Source organism: Euprymna scolopes, chromosome 34, assembly GCF_053919585.1.
Source record: "Euprymna scolopes isolate OS-2025 chromosome 34, ASM5391958v1, whole genome shotgun sequence".
In the NCBI taxonomy this organism is placed as follows: domain Eukaryota; kingdom Metazoa; phylum Mollusca; class Cephalopoda; order Sepiida; family Sepiolidae; genus Euprymna; species Euprymna scolopes.
In genome coordinates, this window is record NC_136515.1 from 33,609,777 (window position 1) to 33,630,079 (window position 20,303).

The 20,303-nt window shown below is 32.6% G+C and overlaps 1 protein-coding gene across 3 annotated transcripts in view; it reads right to left on the bottom strand.

Moving 5' to 3' along the window:
* LOC145259170 (UMP-CMP kinase-like) overlaps positions 1-20,303 on the bottom strand; it is a 226,984-nt gene that overhangs the window by 18,838 nt on the left and 187,843 nt on the right. For all 3 annotated transcript variants that reach the window (XM_080116912.1, XM_080116910.1, XM_080116911.1), the window contains one exon: positions 6,894-7,048. In XM_080116912.1, coding sequence (XP_079973038.1) covers positions 6,894-6,965 — 72 coding nt within the window. In that variant the 5' untranslated portion in view covers positions 6,966-7,048. The remainder of the gene's footprint in view (positions 1-6,893; positions 7,049-20,303) is intronic.

Genomic DNA, 20,303 nt, shown 5'->3' on the forward strand with positions numbered 1-20,303 from the left:
GTAAAGAATATAAGATCTGCATTTAGATAGAAAAAAAAATAGATTGGGAAATAAGATTCATTCTATTTTTCTAATCTGCAATTTTCAAATAACTGATCAAAATATCACTCAGAACATAATATAGTAGCTTCATTATACTTAATGTTAGATAGTTTGAGATAGTGAGAGGGAGGTGAGAGGGAGACAGAGAGATAGACAGAGAGACTGATAGATTGTTTGTTTTTTGACATATACCATGTATCGTTTTTTAATATACTCTTAAAAATTATAAAAATACTCTTGTAGTGCCACACTCCTTAGATTGTGGAAGCTTCCTTTTATATTAATGAGTTACCACTTAACAAGGCTAAAAGCCATTCGAGAATAAGAGTTGGATGTTAAACATTACTATAGGAGAGTTGAAAACGATATGTGGAAAGGACAATATTTGATTGCTTAAGATGTCTTAATAAGTATTTGTTTACATCAGACTTGACAGCGAAATGTTGTAGTCTGCAGGGAAGCAATCCTGTGGCAATATGTTCCACAGATGAGAGGTTCTTAGAAAAAAAGAATTCTCTGAATGGAAAATCTGTTTGCTGTTAGGTCCACAGAAGGAGAAAGAAAAGTTATTTTTGCAGGAGCAGTAGAAGTTTTATTCTTGTGAACGGTTCACTGGGGAGAAGCAGAGATCAAATAGATATGATGTAATCAAGACACTGATCAAATGGCGAGTCTTCATCCGACTGGTTAATACATAGGAGAGGGATGGGCATTACCAGGCTATTCTTGCCGAAGACACACTGCATGAAATAATGTAACACCCTCACGACCCCGAAGGGTTACGAGACTCATCCATCATCACCATCATCCATTACAAGTTGCCATGTTTGACTTTTATGCTGTTTTGATGTCTAAGCTTTTGATTATTAAGTTTAGGATTTGAAAAGTTTCCATCGTAATTTGGCAAATGAAAGGACATCACAAATTAATAAGAGCTAAGAAATGCAAAAGTTTATTTCTTCATCTTGTGTGATTATATTAGAACTTATTTATCATTATTATTACCTGTGGAAATTCCACAGGGGACTGATTCATAAACTTTGCTCAAATATGATATTTTAATTCTTGCAGATTTTGTATATATTATTATAGAGTTGATGTTCTATCGATTTTTATATATTATAAAGTTGTGATTTCAAAAATGAAAAAATATATTTATTCGACTTGGGTTCATCAGCTTGAATCAAAACCGAATCCCAAACTTATGGAAATATATATATATATATATATATATATATATATATATATATTTGGGTATGCGGGTATACCTACTACCTCAGGAAGATGAACGTCTCTGCCTTGCATAGTTTCAGGTCATCCTTAGGCAAGGTGTAGTACCTGTTAGCCTCCCTCTCAAGTTCTGGAGGGTTACTATATTGTGAGAACTAGGGATATATATAATATGCATGTTTGCTTGCTTATGTGTATGTGTGTGTATATGTCCAGCTGCTAGAGAGGTTAAAGCTCCGTGATAATAAAACATGCACACTATGCCACTGCTTAGTCATCTCACTATTTCAATTTGTCACTGTGCAACCAGTGGTAGGGTGCGAGAGGGTACAATATGTGTAGCACAAGAATGTTGTGTCGCGATCGTTATGTGCAGATATCTTTCAAAGAACAAAAAAAGTAAAAGTCCTATGGCGATAGGTGAGTGGCGACGTGCACAGGCTTAGCAGGCTGGAAGTGCATAGCTGGCGGCCAGTGATTTATCTAACATTGTCGACTAAATCGCTTACAGGGTGGAAGCAACTTCGGTGGATGATCTGGCGGCTGAGCAGCCTTTTCTAGGGATACACTGCTCACCCATGAATTTGGGAAGGGTCTAAAAAAGTGGACCTATAAATTGTCTACCCTTTTATTAGCTGGTCGGCTTCCTGCAGTTGGCGGCTGCTCTGTATTTGCAGGAGAAACAAGATAAAGTTGAAGAAAAATAATAAACAAGGAAAATCAATATTTTATCAGGAGAGGAATAACCTAACTGTTGCTACGTGGAATGTAAGAACTTTGCTAAATGTCCTGGATAGTGAAAGACCTGAGTGTAGGACAGCTATTGTTACAAGAGCTCGCTAGGTACAGCATAGACATTGCAGCATTGTCTGAAACACGATTGAGTGGTGAGGATCAATTGGTGGAAGTGGGCTCGAGATACACCTTTTTTTGGAAAGGAAAACCATCGGGGCTGAGACGAGAAGGTGGAATTGGCTTTGCAGTGCGTTCTGATTTGTTGAAGGTAATTAAACAGCCAATCTGTGTAAGTGACAGAATTATGATGATGCGCTTCCCTCTTGCACACAGTAGGTATATGACGATTTTATCTGTGTATGCCCCTACCATGGGTCATGATGGAGACACCATCACTGCGTTTTACCGAGATCTCAGTCATACCATTTCCTCTATTCCTTTATCTGAGAAGATCTTACTCATGGGTGATCTAAATGCAAGGGTGGGCAAGGATCATCACACCTGGGACTCACTCTGCCGGTTTGGTGTAGGTAGGGTCAACAGTAATGGTCTGCATCTTCACCATCTATGCACTCAGTTTGACCTTGCTATCTGTAACACTTTCTTCAGCTAGAAAGATGTCCATCCTTGTTCAAAACAAGGTCACTTGATTGATTACATTATTTCCAGGAAGGCAGATTTGCGGGACATCTGTAGTGTGCATGTTATGGGTGGAGCCGAATGCGGCACAAATCACTTTTTGGTACGTGGGAAGTTGAAAATCTGTATAAGGAGAAAGTGTAGGTTGGGTGGTGTTGGGATTCCCAGGCGGGTTGATGTGTCCAGGCTGGATGATCCAAGTGTACGTGAAAGGCTTCGATCTGTAGTTAATTCTGCTGATTTTGATGAGTCATGGGCGCATTTTAAAAATACAATCTATGAAATAAGTGTACATATTCTAGGCTTCTGCAAATCTAAACATCAGGATTGGTTTGATGATGATGATTTTGAAATTACTCAACTCTTAAGTGCTAAAAATGAGTTGCACCATAAGATGTTGTCTGCTTCTCATGGAGGTCAAGATCCCTCCAACAGTCACTTAAAGCAAACAAGGGTATTCTTCAAAAATGATTCCGACAAATGAAGAATCAGTGGTGGGATAAACTCACCAACCAAATCCAGATGGCTTTTGATTGTAAAGACCTCAACCGCATGTACCATTTGCTTAAAAAAGCTTTTAGTCTTCAAACACTATCTACATCTCCCCTACTCTCAAGTGATGGAATTGCCCTTATAAAGGATCCTAACAAGATTCTCCTTCGTTGAATTTTTATCACAACAGAATCCATGAAATGTCTGTGTTCCCATCTGAGAATGAAATTAGAGATGCAATCAAGGAAGTGAACGTTGGGAGGGCTCCAGGGCTTGATGGTATTCCTGTGGAAGTCCTCTTACATCGGGGTGATAAACTTGTTCATGAAATTCTTCATCTTATCACTGATGTCTGGAAGGGTGTTCCCATCCATCAGAATTGGGTTGATGCAATTCTTATATCACTGTACAAGGGAAAGGAGCCCAGGACCGACTGTGGAAGTTATTGTGGGATAAGTTTGTTGGAAGCAGTTGGCAAAGTATTTTCCAGAGTTCTACTCAATAGATTGTTAAAGTATATTTGTCCATCCGTCATTCCAGAAAGCCAAAGTGGCTTTCATCCGGGCAGAGGAACCACAGACATGATCTTCTCTGCTCGGCAATTGCAGGAGAAATGTACTGAACACCATGTTCCGCTTTATCAGGTTTTTGTTGATTTGACTAATGCTTTTGATACAGTGAACAGAAGTGCCCTATGGATAATTCTGGGGAAGTTGGGATGCCGACCTCAATGTCTACGATTACTCAGGGAGCTCCACACTAATATGAAGGCTCGCCTGAACTTCAACGGATGCCTGTCGGAACCCATCCTGGTCGACAATAGTGTGAACAGGGTGATATCCTAGCACCTACACTTTTTCAATTTATTTTGCAACTATGTTATTGTATGACTTTAGGGAATGTTCTCTAGGTGTTTATTTGTGTTTCAGAACCACAGGTAGAGCCTTTGATCTTCGTCGTTTTCATGCTTCGACAAGGACCTTTCAGCACCTGGTTCATGAATTGCTTTATGCGGATGACGCCGATCTTGTGGCCCATGATGAGAGGGATATGCAGGATATCATGGATCTGTTTTCGGGGGCCTGTGTGTCTTTTGGGCTTACTATTAGTCTTAAGAAGACTAAGGTCATGTTCACACCTCCACCCGGCAGTTTGTATGTGGAACCAAATATTTTTGTCAACAACCAGAGACTTGCCGTGGTTGACACATTTGTGTATTTGAGTAGTACTCTCGCCAGAGACGGAACCCTGGATGCTGAGGTCAACTATAGGATACAGCGTGCCACTAAGGCTTTTGGTGGCTTAGAGAAGAGAGTATGGTCTGACAGGGGTATAACTATTCATACAAAGATAAATGTCTTTCAATCTTGTATTTTATCATCCCTGCTTTACGCTTCTGAGGTCTGGACAACTTATGGTAGACACATAAATCATGGAGAGAGTGCACCAGAAATTCCTGAGACACATTCTGGGCATCAGGTGGAGCACTTTTATACCTGATATGGATGTTCTCATGCAGGCTGACGTACCTTGTATCAAAAAGTTGATTATACGCAACCAGATGAGGTGGGCTGGACATCTGACAAGTATGGATGACGATAGATTGCCAAAGCGCCTGTTCTATGGTGAAATTACACAAGGAAAGCGTCCACAACATAAACCGAGGAAACGCTTTAAGGATAACATCAAAGATAATCTTAAAGCTCTTGGTATTGACGTGTTCAGTTGGGAAAGTGCTTCCAATGATTGTAAAAAGTGGCGCTCCTTGGTTTATCATGGCTGTGATAGTTTTGAGAAGAAAATATATGAGCATGCAAAAATGAAGCGTGATATCCGGAAGAAAAATCTGTCAGATATATCAGGTCTGTCAGAGGATTTCATGCAGAACCACACCTGTGATTTATGCGGTAAAATGACTTTATCTGGAGCTGGCCTAGCTAGCCACAAGCGTTCACATGGAGATCAATCTTTCTTTGATGGGGAAAACACTACAGGGCACAGATGTTTTGTTTGCTCTGTGGTCTGTAAATCGAGTGGAGGCCTGAAGCATCATATGAGCGTCCACAGTAGAGCAGAACCAGTTGGCATCCCTCAATCTCAGCTTAAGTGTGACCTTTGCAACAGACTGTGTAAGAGCAGGGCTGGTCTGAAGAGCCACCTTCGTTCCCACAGAAAATAGGAATTGATGCATCTTGATCACATCTCCACATGTATATATGTATGTGTGTATAGGTGTATATATGTGTATATAATTTAAAAAAAAAAAAAAAGAAGATATTTCAAAAATACATGAAAATGAATGAGTAATCAACAATAAAGCAAGGGAAAGATGGTCCTCTTCTGTCAAGAAGTGACAATCACCATATATATATATATATATATATATATATATATATATATATATATATATATTACTTTAGTTCCTTCAGCTATAATCGAAATCAAAACCAAGACTTATAAAGAATTCTTGATAAAATTATTTAAAAAAAATAGATTATTGGAGTATCATTAGCTATAATCAAAACCGAAACCAAAACTTATGAGGAATTCTTGGTAAAATTATTTATAAAAAAATAGATGACTTAAGAGCCATCAGCTATAACTGAAACCAAAATTATGAAGAATTCTTAGTAAAATTATTCATAAAAAAATTAAATGACTTGAGTGCCATCAGCTATAATCGAAACTGAAACCAAAATTATGAAGAATTCTTGGTAAAATTATTTATTACAAAAAATGGAAGCACATAACAATTAAACAACCCAGATATAAGCATGATACAGAAATTAACACACAGGCTATCGTATTAATATATAGATAAAAGATGTTATTCATTTGAGATAGACTTTCTGGTTTTGGGAGATTAATTACAAGTCAAACATTTGCATTCTTTTATAGAAAGGAGAAAATGATGTACACTTTTTAACAGAGTAAAATCTCAAGCTTTTTTCATGAAATAACAAAGTAGCCATTTTTATGATCGATTTGACTTTTCTTTATTTTTTTATTATTTTGTTCTAGTTAGAGATGGCAATCCTACCAGAGACCAGACATTCACTTGCTAATCTCATAAATTCCAACCAAGAGATCTTTTTAAGATTCTATTCCCTTTAAGTTTAATTGCTTGTATCTCTTTCTGGCACTTGGTTCAGCGGGTATATTTGCCAAGTATTTTTTGTAATTCTTTTTCATGAGTCTAGTTGCTTCTATAATTACTAGAATGATGGAGGTTTTTCTAAGATTACAGTTTCTTTTTATGTCATACATAAGATCTTGGCATTTCATCATCTTTTCCCTCTCAGCTGATAAACCCAGCATCATTGGGAACACCAATTTCTATTAAAGTTGCTTCTTGTACCATATATGTTAGGTTTTATAGTTCCATTTTCTAGGTACATAACTGTAGGAATTGCATAGTCATACTGGATGATGTTTCCAACTATTCTTTCTGGTATATATTCCGAGGACTTGATATTTATTCGATATTTAACTTTTTACAGCTGGTTCAGTGGAGATATTACATGTTTGGCAACAAAAATTTTATTTCAAACTTAGCATGGCCAACGAAAAAGAAAGGTCTTTCATAGCAGTGCAAAATCACATCTAAAAAATAGAGGATCATTTCTGGTTATAAATGTAATAACCTTCTTGCCAGGGAACTAAATGTTTATCCTGAGCAGATCAAGAATCATTAGAGGAAAAGAATGTTCCATTATTTAAATGACACAAGTTCATTTAATAAAATAAATACGAACCTCCACAATTTTTACACACTGAGTTCCTTTGCCAGCACCCGGTCCACCAAGAACAAACACAACGTTGTACATGTTGACAGAATTAGAAGTCGAAAAGCACGGGGATGAAAATACAAATGTAGTCTGCTGATTGAAAAACAAATGCTGAAAGGATTCTGAAAAGGAAGAATAAATTTTTAAAAGAAAGAATAAAATAAAATCTTTTACAAGAGATGTTTGAACTGTTTCAATTTTTGGTTGTTGTTTGTGTTATAGTTTTTAAAACTATAACTTGTTAGTGGCTAAATGATTAACGATACGCACTGCAAACCTGGGTATGCAAAATTTGAATTCCACAGAAACACTTTAATCTAACCTCATGACCTCATGTCTAACCTCCTAGAGAAAAGGTAAATAAAAGAACTTATGTCCACGTTAATAATTCCTTAGTTGCATTTACTGATGTTATTCTTGTGCTCCAAAAGAGATTTTTAATAAAGTGTAATGCTATTCTACTACCAGGCAACACTAGATTGCTTTGCTGGGCAGACTCAGAGAGAGGCAAGCGGATATTAATGGTTGATACTGTCCAGACGTCCAAAGAGACAATAGGATGTTTTATTTTTTGGAGATATCAGAAATGAGTTTTTCAATGATAAATGACAATTGTGATCCAAATCTCTTCCAACAACCACTTGCTTTATGTTGAGAAAAGGATTTAAGGACAGTTTTGTTTGTTGTTGCTGATAAGTTTTGTTTTCATTTTTGCTAGAATGTTGAATGCATATTAAAATAGTTTGATAAGCTATTTTTATTTAATTTAAAGTAAAAGAGAAAATAGAGATTTCAGAATAAGAGAGAGAGAGAGAGAGAGAGAGAGAGAGAGAGAGAGAGAGAGAGAGAGAGAGAGAGAGAGAGAGAGAGGATTTTGGGAGAAAGAAAGAAAAGAAAAAAGAGAGAAAAAGAGAATAGAAGAAAAGGTAATTTCCAAGTGATGGAGGGGGAATTAGCTGTGTTCATAAAAACCAAAGGCCCATCTGGAGAAAGCATCTTTTTTCATTAGGCCAGCCAGGGTGCAGGCCTTTGCCCTGTTGTGTCTTTTCTTCCACCAACTGACCCAAGATACGGATCCTCACTGAGTGTCTGGTTACATTTTGAAGAGGCCATCACAAGACAAAGTTAACAGTGTAGTCACTGGGACTTAGGATTGGTGCACATCATCTAGCCTGTGTGCTTGGCCCGGCCCCAGTGCATGTTATGAAAGAATCCCACCCATTTTTTTCTTTATTTTCTTGAGTGATTCACATTTCGTTTTTTCCGAAGGCATATTATTTCAAGAGAGAGATGTTTCTGCTGCTCCACCATGCAACACCCCTATGACCTTGGTGAGTTACAGAACCAATTAGTAATTTACATATCACGCATAATAATAATAATAATGGTATATTGGCCCCTCATACTTAACCTCTGAAATGATAAAGGTGTATGAAGAGAAGAAACATTAAGAAAAAAGGACATTTAATACTTTGGCTTCAACATGTGGATTTGTTTATTAAAACAATCATGGGCCAAAACAATCAGCCAAGAGTATTTGAGCTTTGGTTTGTCTATTTTACAACATAAATCCTTTTTGAATTGTTTTATACCAAAACAATACCTCATTCCCCAATGTTTTTAGTTTCATTCCCATATAAATTATAGGATCAAGTAAAGATTAGATACCCCGTAGCAGAAGACGAAGATCGGCAAACATTTCAAGTGATACCGGTTGTTCGACCTTGACATTACCGGTGGTTGTTTGTAAACACGTCAAATAGCACACACGGTCGAATGTTCGCGAGCAAGATTTTTTAAAAAATATATTAACAAAACTTTTTAAGATTTAAAAGAAAAAATATATATTTACAAAACATTTTCTTTAATATTAAATATTTACAAAACTTTTAAGGATTAAAAAAAAAAAATTTTTAGTGTAAGTAACAAAATGAACGTAAATTTAACAAAAAATGAGTGTCTTTCTGAGTGCGTTTTTTAATATATTTAATAAAACTAATAATAATAATAATAATAATAATAATTATAATAAAAATTAAAAAAATAATAAAAAGAATGAACTATATCAATTACAAAACATTAGAAACAGAGAATTTTGGACGCTAAACTTACTTGTATTTAATTTGCCCTTGTGGAGAAGTAAGCAAATAGCTAGTTTTTTGTTTTAAATAAAAATGAAAAATATAAAAAGATTTGTATCTTGTGAAACTACACTTTATCTTTATAAAAATAAAAGTTATAAAAGATATGTGAATAAAATATATTTTTTAAATCTCGATTGTTGCTTATACTTGTCATTTTATTTTGCATAAAAATTGCCTCGGTCTAGAAGGATTTCCCCTTCACTGACCACCTACATACATCACACTTTAAATAAATATTGAATTGTATTAAAAACACACAAAGAAAGATTTAAAAAAAAACACACTGTACATAAAAATTAATCTTAGTCGCAAAAATCCGAACAAGTCAGTTATTTTATATTTGTTTCTGCCATTAAAAAGTTTGGTTACAATAATTTTATTTAAATTTTTTTCTAAATTATCTTTTTTTTAATTGACATCATCCGAAATTCTCAGTTATAACGTCAGCTTATTTATTTAGTATTATTTTACTTCCTGCACCACTGTAGTATAAACATTCCCAACCACCTCATGTTAAGAACGGCTTTTGAAGTTGGGGGTGTTTATTCTGAAAGCCGTTCTTAACATAGGGAGGTTGGGGTATTTATAATACGCTGGGGCACATCGTAAAAATTTACCATTTATTTATTTATTTATTATTATTATCATTAGTTTTATTAAAAAGTTCTGTAAATATATTTAAAAAAACGCACTCAGAAAGACACCCATTTATTTGAATATATTTTGTTAAATTACGTTCGTAATAAACTTACATTAAAAAGTTTTGTGTAAATAGAAAAAAGGTTTGTTTTTTTAATCCTTAAAAGTTTTGTAAATATTTAATCTTAAAAAAATGTTTTGTAAATATATATTTTTTCTTCCAAATCTTAAAAAGTTTTGTTAATATATTTTTTAAAAAATCTTGCTTGCGAACATTCGACCATGTCTGCCAATCTTTGTCTTCTGCTCCGGGGTATCTAATCTTTACTTGGTCCAAATTATATATATATATATATATATATATATATATATATATATATATATAGATAGATTATATATATATATATATATATATATATATATATAGATAGATAGTAGATAGATTCAGCCACTCTGATGAGTCGTGGACGACGAAATATGTGTCAGTGGATAATTATATTGTAAAAATAATATATATGCCGCTCCCCATTAAAAGGGGGTACCAGATTGGTCAATGGGAAAATTATTCCCAACAAGCATTTAGGTAAAAATGCACTTTCGTATAAATACTTGAATTCATTCAAGAAAGTATCGCTAACAAAAACAAATAAAAACATCTACGTAAAAGTCCAGCGAGGTTAGCACCGTGGTAGAGGTTTAGGCTTCTAATCACGAGGTGCCGCTTTCGAATCTCGCTAGACTCAGCCACTCTGATGAGTCGTGGACGACGAAATACATGTCAGTGGATAATTATATAGATAGATAGATAGATAAGGAAAAGAAAAGAAATTAAGACTGTAAATCAAAATTTACAAGTTAATTTATCATTCAATAGAATACTCTAAAAACACTTTTCTAAAAATCCTTATTCTGTGGAGTTTTAAAAGAATACAATTCTCTTCAGAAGAAAGAAAGAAATTAGTAAATTAATATTATAGCCAAGCTTATATATATATATATATATATATATATATATATATATATATATATATATATTTAGTAATGTGATTGATAATTTAAAAATCAAATTATAATTAAATTAAAAATCCGTTTCATAAGAAGGAATAACAACAAAATCAATTATTTGTACGATCGTTTCGGAAAACAATGTTTTTATTGTGGTAGACATCAAGTTACGGACAATAATTATTACATATAGTTTTTTATTAAACAAGGTTTCCTCATCAGCAAATATTGGAAAGGGTTTTTATTAAATGTAAAAGACACCATAAATAAACCTAGCATTAAAGTAAGGCAGATGTATCTGGAAAAAATTAAAATAAAGGTATGGATTTAAACTTGATAAGAAAATTAATATGGGTTAAAGATAGAAATAAAATAGAGTAAAATTATAAATATAAATTTGGTTTACGTACAATATTATACATACATACATATACAAATACATACATGCATATATATGAGAAAGTATAGAACATATATATACATATACATAGATATACATATATATACATAAAAACATTCATACAAATATTTACCTTTTAATTTTTCGCCTTTTGAAATCAGGAACTATGGTTAAAGTACTCATATAGATGCTTGCTATAGCTTTCCAGCTTATAAAATGATAAATTTTCAAAAAGATCGTTATATAATAATTTATTTCCGTTCACGTACTTTGAGAATTCTACCTTTGAACCCTATCATAAACTTAACCAATCTCTACTATATGTCCACAATGAATCGAACCACCCTAAATCAATATTAAAATCAATAGTTCCCAATATCACTTTAAGAATTTCTAGACTGTCTTCTACTAAAAACATATTTATCAAAAATGAAAAATATTACAATGAAGCCCTTAAAAACTCAGGATACAATTTGCAAATTAAATTCATAAATAAAAATGATAGAAACATAAACTGCATAGAAAATAAACCTATTAAGAGCGTAATAACATATGATATGGCAATGTCTTCCCGTATACGAGTTAAGAAAAATGACCAAGAGATAAAAAAAGATAAAACCAAGCCACAAATATTAGATAATAATACAAATAAGCAACAAACCAAAACCCTTAAACGTAAGAATAGATATAAGGAGACCCTATGGTTCAATCCTCCATATTCCAAAAACCTAGAGACAAACATAACCAGAGAATTTTTTAAAATATTAGATAAGAACTTTAAAGCCCCCCATAGATATAATAAAATTTTCAATAAGAATACAATCAAAGTCTCTTACTCTACTATGCCTAACCTTCATCAAAAAATAATTAATTCTAATAGCAAGAAAATTAATAAGCTACAAAATACAACTTTACAAAATATAGCAGACTGTAACTGTAGAAGAAAAAATAAATGTCCCCTACAAGGCTCATGTAAAATTAAAAATGTAATCTATAGCTGCACAGTATCAAAAACCCCAAATCTACATGAATCTATTAACAGCCATAACTTAACCACCAGATTAAATAATGAAACCAACTTTAACCAATCTACCGATCAATTACAAACCAACCCACCATATAATAATCCAGTACCAGACATAATGGAAAATAATTTAATAAAAACCCTTTCCAATATTTGCTGATGAGGAAACCTTGTTTAATAAAAATCTATATGTAATAATTATTGTCCGTAACTTGATGTCTACCACAATAAAAACATTGCTTTCCGAAACGATCGTATAAATTATTGATTTTGTTGTTATTCCTTCTTATGAAACAGATTTTTAATTTAATCATAATTTTATTTTTAAATTATCAATCACATTACTAAATATTAAATTAGCTCTAGGATATTTACCTATCGAGCTTATTATATATCTAAATTACAACGAGCACTTTTTCTTTCCCTGTATTTTAATTAAACTAGTAATTTTAATATTACATTAAAATACACTTTGCTCTTTAGACGATTGTTCTAATCTCCTTTAAATATATATATATATATATATATATATATATATACACACACACACACACACACACAGAGGGTGGGGCAGAGCAACTTGCTTATTTAAATTTGGCGTCCAAAGTGATGTTTGCTCCAAGGATGGGAGGGATGGACTTATTTGAGAACGTGAGGCTTAAAGTTTGGTTCTTAATGTGCGTTATTTATTTTTGTTTATTTTTCAGGAACCCCAGTGAGTATCATGGAGTGGACGAAGTTGGAACGCGCTTTTGCTATTAAGGTATTTTTTCAAGCGGTTGTGCAATCGTCGCCTGATTTATCACCGTGTAACTATTTTTTATGGGGATATCTGAAATCAATTTAAAACAATCGTCCTAGCATCTTGACACACCTGAAAAACAACATTGGTCGAGCTGTTGCCAACATACCCATCGATTTGCTGGAAAGAGTTGACAAACTTCAGAGTTCGATTAACTCAGTGTATAGAGAAGAATGGATGCCATCTTACTGATATCATCTTTAAAACTGGTAAAACAAAAAGTTTAAATGTTGTACTAGTTGTAGTTCAAGAAATTACATGTATACCTGCATTGTGTTTTAATTAATATTTCAAATAAGCAAGTTGCTCTGCCCCACCCTATATATATGTGTATAGTAATCCAGGTAAAGTTTGTATCCACAGAGAAAAAATCTGTGTTTATATAATAGTGCTCAATAATAAATAGAGCTATTTATTTGTAATAAAAATTTTATTTATAGAAACATAATTTGGCTATACATTTAAAAACATGTTTACGTCACAGCTTTAATAAGCTTAACATCTTCACCGTGGACTTGAAATGGAAGACTTGCATCAAATTTCTTGGCAAGATTGCTGGAAAAATGATTGGATCATTCTACTGCTCCAGAAGGTATCTCACACCCAATGCAATTCATGCCTGTGAAATGCCAAATACATCCTAAAATGGAGGTGATGTCCTTTTCTCCTCCTCCCAACCTCTTTCTCATACAAACGTTGGGAGTCTATCCCTGCTTTATTGATATTCTATGGCAAGTGATCAACTGAGCTCCAATTTTTATTTCCCCTTGCAAAGTATTCACACCAACCACTCGTCTAGCTACCACCAATTTCTCACACTCTTTATCTGTGCCTAAATCTAAAACAGATTCCATGAACAGAGTTTCTTTTCTAGAACTACCTGCCTGTGAAACTATACCACAAACCTGATTTCCAGCTGACTACAACATCTTCAAGTCCAATGTAAACAATTTCTTGTTGAGCCTTCATCTTAATCAAATTCTATCCAATTTTCATCACTATGCTGTTGTCTCACTGACAATCTTACACACATTAACCATTACCCTTGAGTGGCTTTCAGGCTTTAATAAGAGGCAACTCTCTCGTAAAACAAACAAAAAAAATATTAGGAAATGAAGATGACTTAGTGTCGTTTTTTCTCAACATAACATCAAATGAAGGGAGCTCACCTCTTTCTATGTGACCCTGTCAAAACAATATTAATTACGGGGGGGGGGTAATGTCTCTCTCTCCCCTCTCAAACAATAATTAAAAAAAAATTTTTTCACAGGAACTAATAAGAAAAAACAAACATACAAAATAGGGAGCTAAAGTGGCCAAAAAGTGGGTGTTCACTGTACATTAATGTTAATACTAGGGATGTACCGATTGGCAAACTGACAGATTACTAGCATTACAAGTGCATGCTGTATTTTCGTGGACATCGGCAATACTACATACCTAATGTACTTCAACAAGTCATACCTGTTTCATTTGTGGGTCAATTTTTAAAAGAATTACATTGATTAAATGAGCATAACGATGATCTTATTTTATCTTGCTTTTATGCTCTAAGTTAAAAATGAAAAAACGGTAAAAATATGACGACAGCAAAAAGAGAAACTGTTTTTTCAATGTTTGCACTTCATACGTTATGTTTGGATACAAATGCGCAGAGTTAAATTTGATTGGATATGGCTGAAATTTTACAGGCTATATAAACAAAGAAGTCCACCTCTACTGGTCTTTGATTTATATTTTTACGACCACAGGAAGCAAAGTTACGACCAAGCAAAGTTGACAAAGAATATTTCAAAATTGATAAGATAAATTGGTATATATCATTCATTTTCATATAGATAATAGTTTCAAAATTATTTTCATGTATAATATGTAAATATTTGATAATTATTAATTGTGCGGAAATTTCTTTAAAAAGTTATTTTTTTATAGAAATTACAGATTATAGAATTTAACAGTAAAACAACTCACGTACTACAGTCAGTGTATTAATGAGTTTTGTTTGTATTCGCTTAAAAATAGAAAACAGTTTTTTCTGCTTTCAAAACGAAAGCAGAAAAATGTTTCATTTTTTTATTCTGAGTTTGTCAATTTAAAAAAATTATTTTCAAGTTTTTCAAATTTGATTTCCAAACAATACTATTTTGTTGTTTTTAACGCTTTTAGTACACATGCACTAAAAGCGTTAAAAAACAAAAAAATGTACTAAGTACATGCGTTTCTGTTATCATGGTATTTATAACTACTTACTTGTACTTAAGGTAGAATTGTGTTTTTTAGTGTTCAAAAATAAATAAATAAATAAAAGGTACTTGTGCATTTATGCTACCATGCTGAAACAATAAGGTTATTATTTAGAAACCCATTCTTACCATGCAGAGGGAAGGGTGTTTTGCTAACTATTCTGTACTTTCACCTAACAATTAAATAAAAAAAAGATATTGTGAAACTTGAATTTAACTTAAAAATACTATTTGAAAAAATAGCACGGTAACGTAAGTGCATAAGCACCCAAATCAATATTACCAAAGGCAAGATAAGTTACTCCTCTAGCTAGTTGGATAAATTTGTAGTGTATTTATTTAATGTAAAATGTTTGTTTATTTCGAAAATTAGTGTTACACAAGCAGAAGAAAACTAACCACGTGATATCTCATGTCTTTGAAATCTCGACAATGACTTAAAAATATACAAAATTCTGTTAGAAACCCAACCAATAAATGTCCTTGTGGTTGGGTTTCTAATAGTATTTTGTATAATTTTTTTAAATTTTTAACTCATTGTCAAAACCATTTTTTTTTAAATCTGTAAAACAAAACCGTTTTTTTTTTAACTGGGGATATCTAAATAATAATAATAATAATTAGGTGGTTCGATAAAGAATTTCATTGTGATGCATTTTGTAAATTTTTACCTTGTTTTCACCTTAACATTTTTCTTTAAAATGACTACCTCTAAAGGTTTTTGGGTATGCTGAAAACGAATATCGCATTTAAATTTTCTGCAAATAAGTAGCTTTCCAGATATTAAACAATGTCATTTCTTATGTTATTGCTGGTGGCCATCTTGGTACGCATGTTTGCGTATAGTTTCTCATAGTTGCGCACTCCAAGATGGTCACCAGCGATAACATAAGAAATGACATTGCTTAATATCCGGAAAACTACTTATTTGTAGAAACTTTAAATGCAATATTCGTTTTCAGTATACCCTAAAACTATAAAAGTAACCATTTTAAATGTTAAGGTGGAAATAAGATAAAAAATTACCGTTTTATTTCTTTGTTTAGTTGAATTTTCAGTAAAACGACAGAGTAGAAATGACGAAAATTACCATCGACTGGTGAATATATAGTTGTTGTTTATATCAGGAATCCTGGTATTGTGGAAGTTACATTTGAGGATTCATGTAGAGTACGATTTATGGTTGCATCTCAGAAAATAGGGGTATTTGGGGCCAAATAGAGAGGATTTACAAAATTGAAAATTGGACTGGTACCAAAATGCATAAGTTCTGGTTGACTATGGGAATTTCCATTTTTTATAGAAATCCAAAATATATATGAAAAATTTTCTTTGATTTATTTCCAAGATTAATTCATATCTACTAAAATTTTTTTTTTCTTTGAGGGGAGTAGTAAATACCGGCCATTAGGCATTCAATGGCTACACCCCAGATTAAGCTCTCCTTTAATGAGGAGGCAAGTAAATACCTACTCTCAATAAAGCTATATTTAAATACTACTATAATACTTAGTTGTGTTCATGAAAAGACACCCATTGTATGATACCATGCACCAGTTTAAAAAAAATTGAAATTTTTACATCTGAATTTATAATTCATGGCTTATGATAAAGAGATATGTCAGATTTGACTGTATAATCACAGTTTTACATAAGAGTACCAACTTTCATGAGAATAGCTTGAAAACTAAATAAATGGTGGCGAAATTACCGAATTTCTTGAAATGTTGAGGTCCGTAATTTAGCCCACTTCTAAAGAAAAAATGTCCAAGGAAAAGCCTAAATTTTGGCATTTAAAATTCTCATAACTTTTGAACTACTAATGGTATTTGCATAATTCAAACGATTTTAAGCATCTTTTACACAGCTTTTTTCATGCAAGTTGATAAAATAACAATTATCTAAAAAGAAAAGATCAACTTGTAATGCTAAGATTACTGATTAATGATTCATCGGCGAATTAATAAGTTTTTCTAATGTTGATTCATCAGCGAATTTTGTTTTCATAAATGATACTAATAATAATTAAATTATATTGTAAATGAAGATAAGTTCACTCCCATTTGAAAATTTATCCACAAGTTCACTCCCAGTGAAAATTTATCAAAGTGACATGCAACATCTACTATCAAATAATAGGCACGACGCGCTGTTAACATGTAGACTTTTACAACTGCACTGAATTTGAGGCAATTAGATGAAAACATATGAAAAATTTCCATCCTTTCTCTTCCTATCGAATTAACATTATTATTTTTTACTTTAAATCATTTGTCAAAGAAAATTATTACTTCATCTTGCAGTTTTCATGTTGAGGAATTGTACAATAAATTGCAACAATGTGTGAACCGAAAATAAAGCATTTTTCATCAGTTATACTCTTGTTCCTCGTGTTTGGACTCTTGCTACTATTACATATATATTTTTATTTTTATGGTTTAGATAATGTACATTTTATTGAGATAAATTACTAATTATATATAAGACATAAGTAATTTGAATACAAAAAAATTAATTAAATATTGACATGTTTTTGCTGGAAGTATTTTGATGTCAATTCCAAGAATAAGAATAAGAATACAGCTGCCTGCAAGTTATGTCAAACCATCACATCAAAGGGTGGCAAATCAGCAAAAACTTTTACAACTAATATGTTAAACCATCTTTGAAATGCTCATCCAGAAAAAGCAAAGGTTGCAGATAAGAAAAGAAAACACAATGAATATTTAAGAGCAAACATTCCAGGAACCAGTCCGAGCAACTAGATAATTTAGATATTAATAAAATTATCAGGATCTGTGTACTGGCGTTGTTCAAAAAACTCATGCCTCTACCTCTCAACTCAAATATTTTTTACTTACTATTTTACTTAGCTATAAATATTAATCATAGTGTTTTGTAAATCTTAAATTTATAAATAACACTAGCAGGGGTGCCCGGCGTTGCTCGGGTGTTTGGAGGTGTATGCTGTGCAAAAAAAGCAAAAAAACAAAAAAATGGTTAATTTTTTTAAACTTTGACCCCTATTATGACCTCTTAAAATTTATTGTTTCGGGCTCAAATCACTTTATTAAGTTAGATCCATGTTCAAGGAACCTAAATCTAAAATTTCAAGTGTCTAGACCCAAAATTGTCGGAGGAGTTTGGTAGAGTTCTTAAAGGTCAAATCATTGAAATTTGACCCCTTAACAGCCAAATTTCTGGCTGACACCCGTCACATCGATTTTCCCAAATCTCAGTACCCGGTATTTCAAATTTCGTGTCTATAGACTAAAAATTGACAGAGTTATTGCGTAGGGAAATGTACACAGACAGACAGACACGTTCACTTTTATAGATATATATAGATTATAATAACCAGTTTGTGTAGAACTGTAAGAAGCGTAAGGTAATGGAGAAAGATGAGAACTGAGATGTGGAGAAAATATATTTAATTAGTAAAGCTATTGAATTTGTTCACAGGTTTTGTTACCTTGGTGATACTATTGGAGAACAGGAAAGAGGAAGTGCTTATGTGATTGTAAGAATTAGAAGTGGATGGAGTAACGAGCAGGGAAGTCTGTCATTACTATCAAGCAGAGCATTACCACTTTCAACCAAAGAACTGAAATTTAGTTGGTGAAAATTGAGATATGTGTTGCATGAAGAGAAATGATATGAGAATGATACAATGGATGTATAATGCAAGTCTTAAAAACAAGTTTAGATCTGATGACCTCAGTGGAAGATTAAATCTGGACAATATCGGGAAAAATTATGAGTTTTTGATGATATAGTCAGGTTAAAAGAATGGATCAGAGTGCGTGGTTAGTCGATGTAGAACAACTGAGGCTACAGGTTCAGTTCACAGGAAAAGGTCAAGGAAAACATAAGAGGAAATGATAAGGATGGATTTGAGAGAAAGAAGGATAAATAAAGACATTGCCAAAGATAGGTTAGTTTGGAAGTAAATTTCTAAAAGCCATCCAACACATGCTAGCATTTAAAATGGGTATTCTAAGCAAATATAAGGATTTAAATACCCATATTATTTCATAATTACACAAATGCATTCTTGCAGCAACATACTTATATTACATAGTGTTGAAAAAACTGTTTTTTTTAGAGAGCTATCTAATTGTGTTTATACACAAACACTAGAAGGAAGGTAATATTTGTCATGAATTGAAAAATACAGAGGAGACGCTGAAAGAATGAGAAAAAGAATTCCATTATAACAAGAATGTGAAAGGTTGTCATATGGTTTGATTGAAAATTGTATATTACTATGCAGTGTTTTCATCCTATTTGAGAATCAATATTTTATGAATCTAGTAAAAGTAAAATGAGTAGTTAAATATAGTATGTTTGGCCTAGAGTACAACATTTGATATTAAATTTATTTTGTGCAAAATTATTGGAATGTAATTTTAAAAGAAAAGAAATTATGAATGTTTACATTTTAAAAACGTAAGCAAACATTGTTGAGCAATTGTGTTATTAATTGCAAAGGTTTTGTGTTTGAAAAATATAATTCTGCTATTCCGAGAATGCAATAAAGTTATGTTTTATCTAGATATTTTTAGTCTCTGAAAATCGATACTTTAAGGAAAAAGCAAGTTAAATAAGTAAATGAATGTGCTCGGCATGATCTGGGAATATTTTTCTTTTTTGTTTTTACTTAAATTTTATAGTTTGAAAACTCTAACAGGAAATGCACTGACAGTCAAAAAAGGTTAAAAAGTAATCAAAATGGAAGTGACTGTTAACAAGTATTTACGAAAATTTGCTAATCTTCAGTCAAGCAAGAAAATAAAAGTATTTGGAGTAGGTAATCAAAATGATGCACCACACTTCAAATGCAAGTAAAGGGCGCATTCAATATTTAAACGGAAAATATAGTTTGTTTTGTGGCATATCAACCACTTTTGGGTCATTTAATGCCGAAACATTAATTGTAATGTGTTAGATATGGTTAACTGTTATTTATGTTTCTTGTGGAATCTTTTGTTATATTTTGTTACATATTTTAATCTTTCGGGAATTCAATAATTATTTCTGGGCCGATTTTGTGACACGTTATGTAAATAGGTACCTCTTCTCCTTTTAGTAGATGCAAGTGACATGAGTGTGACCTATTC